Source organism: Penaeus monodon, chromosome 6 (genome assembly GCF_015228065.2).
Source record: "Penaeus monodon isolate SGIC_2016 chromosome 6, NSTDA_Pmon_1, whole genome shotgun sequence".
In the NCBI taxonomy this organism is placed as follows: domain Eukaryota; kingdom Metazoa; phylum Arthropoda; class Malacostraca; order Decapoda; family Penaeidae; genus Penaeus; species Penaeus monodon.
In genome coordinates this window covers 25,832,911-25,834,768 of record NC_051391.1, presented here as the reverse complement: position 1 = coordinate 25,834,768, position 1,858 = coordinate 25,832,911, and the positions used below count along the sequence as shown (strand labels likewise).

The 1,858-nt window shown below is 36.5% G+C and overlaps 1 protein-coding gene across 1 annotated transcript in view; it reads right to left on the bottom strand.

The window, feature by feature from the left end:
* Positions 1–48: 48 nt before the first annotated feature.
* LOC119574354 (filamin-A-like) overlaps positions 49–1,858 on the bottom strand; it is a gene marked incomplete at its 3' end in the record, with an annotated part of 73,385 nt that continues 71,575 nt past the window's right edge. The window contains 2 exon segments of the mRNA XM_037921558.1: positions 49–149; positions 687–918. Of these exon segments, the coding sequence (XP_037777486.1) occupies positions 49–149; positions 687–918 (333 nt within the window).

Sequence of the window (1,858 nt, the reverse complement as noted above, 5' to 3'; positions counted from 1 at the left end):
GAGAGAGAGAGAGAGAGAGAGAGAGAGAAGAGAGAGAGAGAGACTCACCTTTGATGTCTTCTTTTCCTTGCTGGACGTTTTCTTTTTCGACTTGGAGTCCTTCCTGTCCGGAGGCCTCTCGATCCCCAGGTACAGAGAGAATGGAGACCCTGAGGAAAGTCCCAGTTTTGTGTTTATATTAGTGGCCTTGAGTATCTTAATACTTTCTTGTTTGAGTTATCGATATAAAAAGAATTTTGGAATTTGTAAATCTTAAACGGTGACCTAAATGAAAACTAATAATATACAGATATTCTTTTTCTTCACCACCCTTTTCCACTTCCTGTTTCACTGTTACAGTTGTTATTATTGGTGTTGGTGTTTTTATCACCACTAGTATCATTAATTTATCATTATCAACATTACCCTCATTATCATTACTATTTCATTACTAATATCCTTACTGTCGTAATTATCATTATCACAATTATCATTACTATTCGTCTTTTGCACTTGTCATTTCACTATTAGTATTATCCTTATCATTATTTTCCCTTATTCCTTTTTGTTGTCCCTTTTCTTTGCATTTCTTTTCTTCCTCCTCCCTTTCGTAACATCCCCATCGTCGCTTTCTTTTCCTCAAGCAGCGCCACCTCCATTCGCATCTGTCCACACACGGCTCCTCGTGCCGCTCCCCTCCTGCTCACCTTTAACCTCGTGCCCGTTGAAATAGACGTAGATCTTGTGCTTGGCGGCTTCAAGGGGAGTGAAGGTGACCTCGTAGAGTCCTCGATCGATTTCGAGCGACCTCGAGGGTAAAGACCTGCCGCCTTGGGTTACGTCCACTGTGGCGTCGCCCCACCCGCACCTGGTGGCGTCTACAACGAAAGTGATGGGTCTTCCTGGCACAGAGACTGGGCCTTTGTCAAGCTCTCGTATCTGTGAAAGTAATACTTCAATTTATGAAAGTACAGTTAGGAATATTTGATTCACGAATAACTGCTGCAACAGTAAATAAATAAACACTCGGTCTACAGAAGATTATTAAAGTATATTTTTTGGAATTAATGAAATAAAAAATCAAAGGATTTCACCATTTCATGAATACCTCCACGGTTGCCAGATTCTAGTAATCGCACACATATGGAGTCACACCACTTTTGCGAACTAAGAAAATGATAGTATTATTCTATAACAACTTATTTATTAATTTATTCTCTGTCACAGAACTTTTCATTTTGGATTTTTTCAAACAATATCACTACATATTCAAGCTCCATAGGCCCCTGAAGGAGGGACTCCTTTTTGTCCAAATCGATTTAAAAAAAAAAACAGTACATGGCAATTTTTTACCTTTTTTCGGAGAAAATGATTGCAATTTCCATAAATTCTTATTGAGTAGGTGCAACGAAGTATTTCAGTAAGGACTATTTTCAGAGGGATGCATAAAATTTGCGGATTAATACCCTAGAAGCAACTTCATATTAAAAGAATTAGGATGATTATGAGAATAGTAATGGTTAATGACAAAAGAAAAAATTCCAGAACTGAACGTCGTCTTTCTCCCAGTACTGATGACTTAAACAAATATTGCCTGTGGCGGACTTAATAAGGTATTTTTGAAGTTTAATGAAACAAAATAATGCTTATAAGAAGTCATATCAGTATGTATACACAAAAGTGTACTTTCATTAAAGATTTCTAAATCTTCCAGAACGATAATAACACATTTCAAATAATTTGGTATCTACTTCTCCTAACTCAATAACACATCGCTTAAATATTTCTAAATGATTATGAAATAATATTTTCATTACAAACTTCTATTTGTTATATGTCATTTGAAGATGTAAATTGGGTAATCTACGATTAGAAGGGG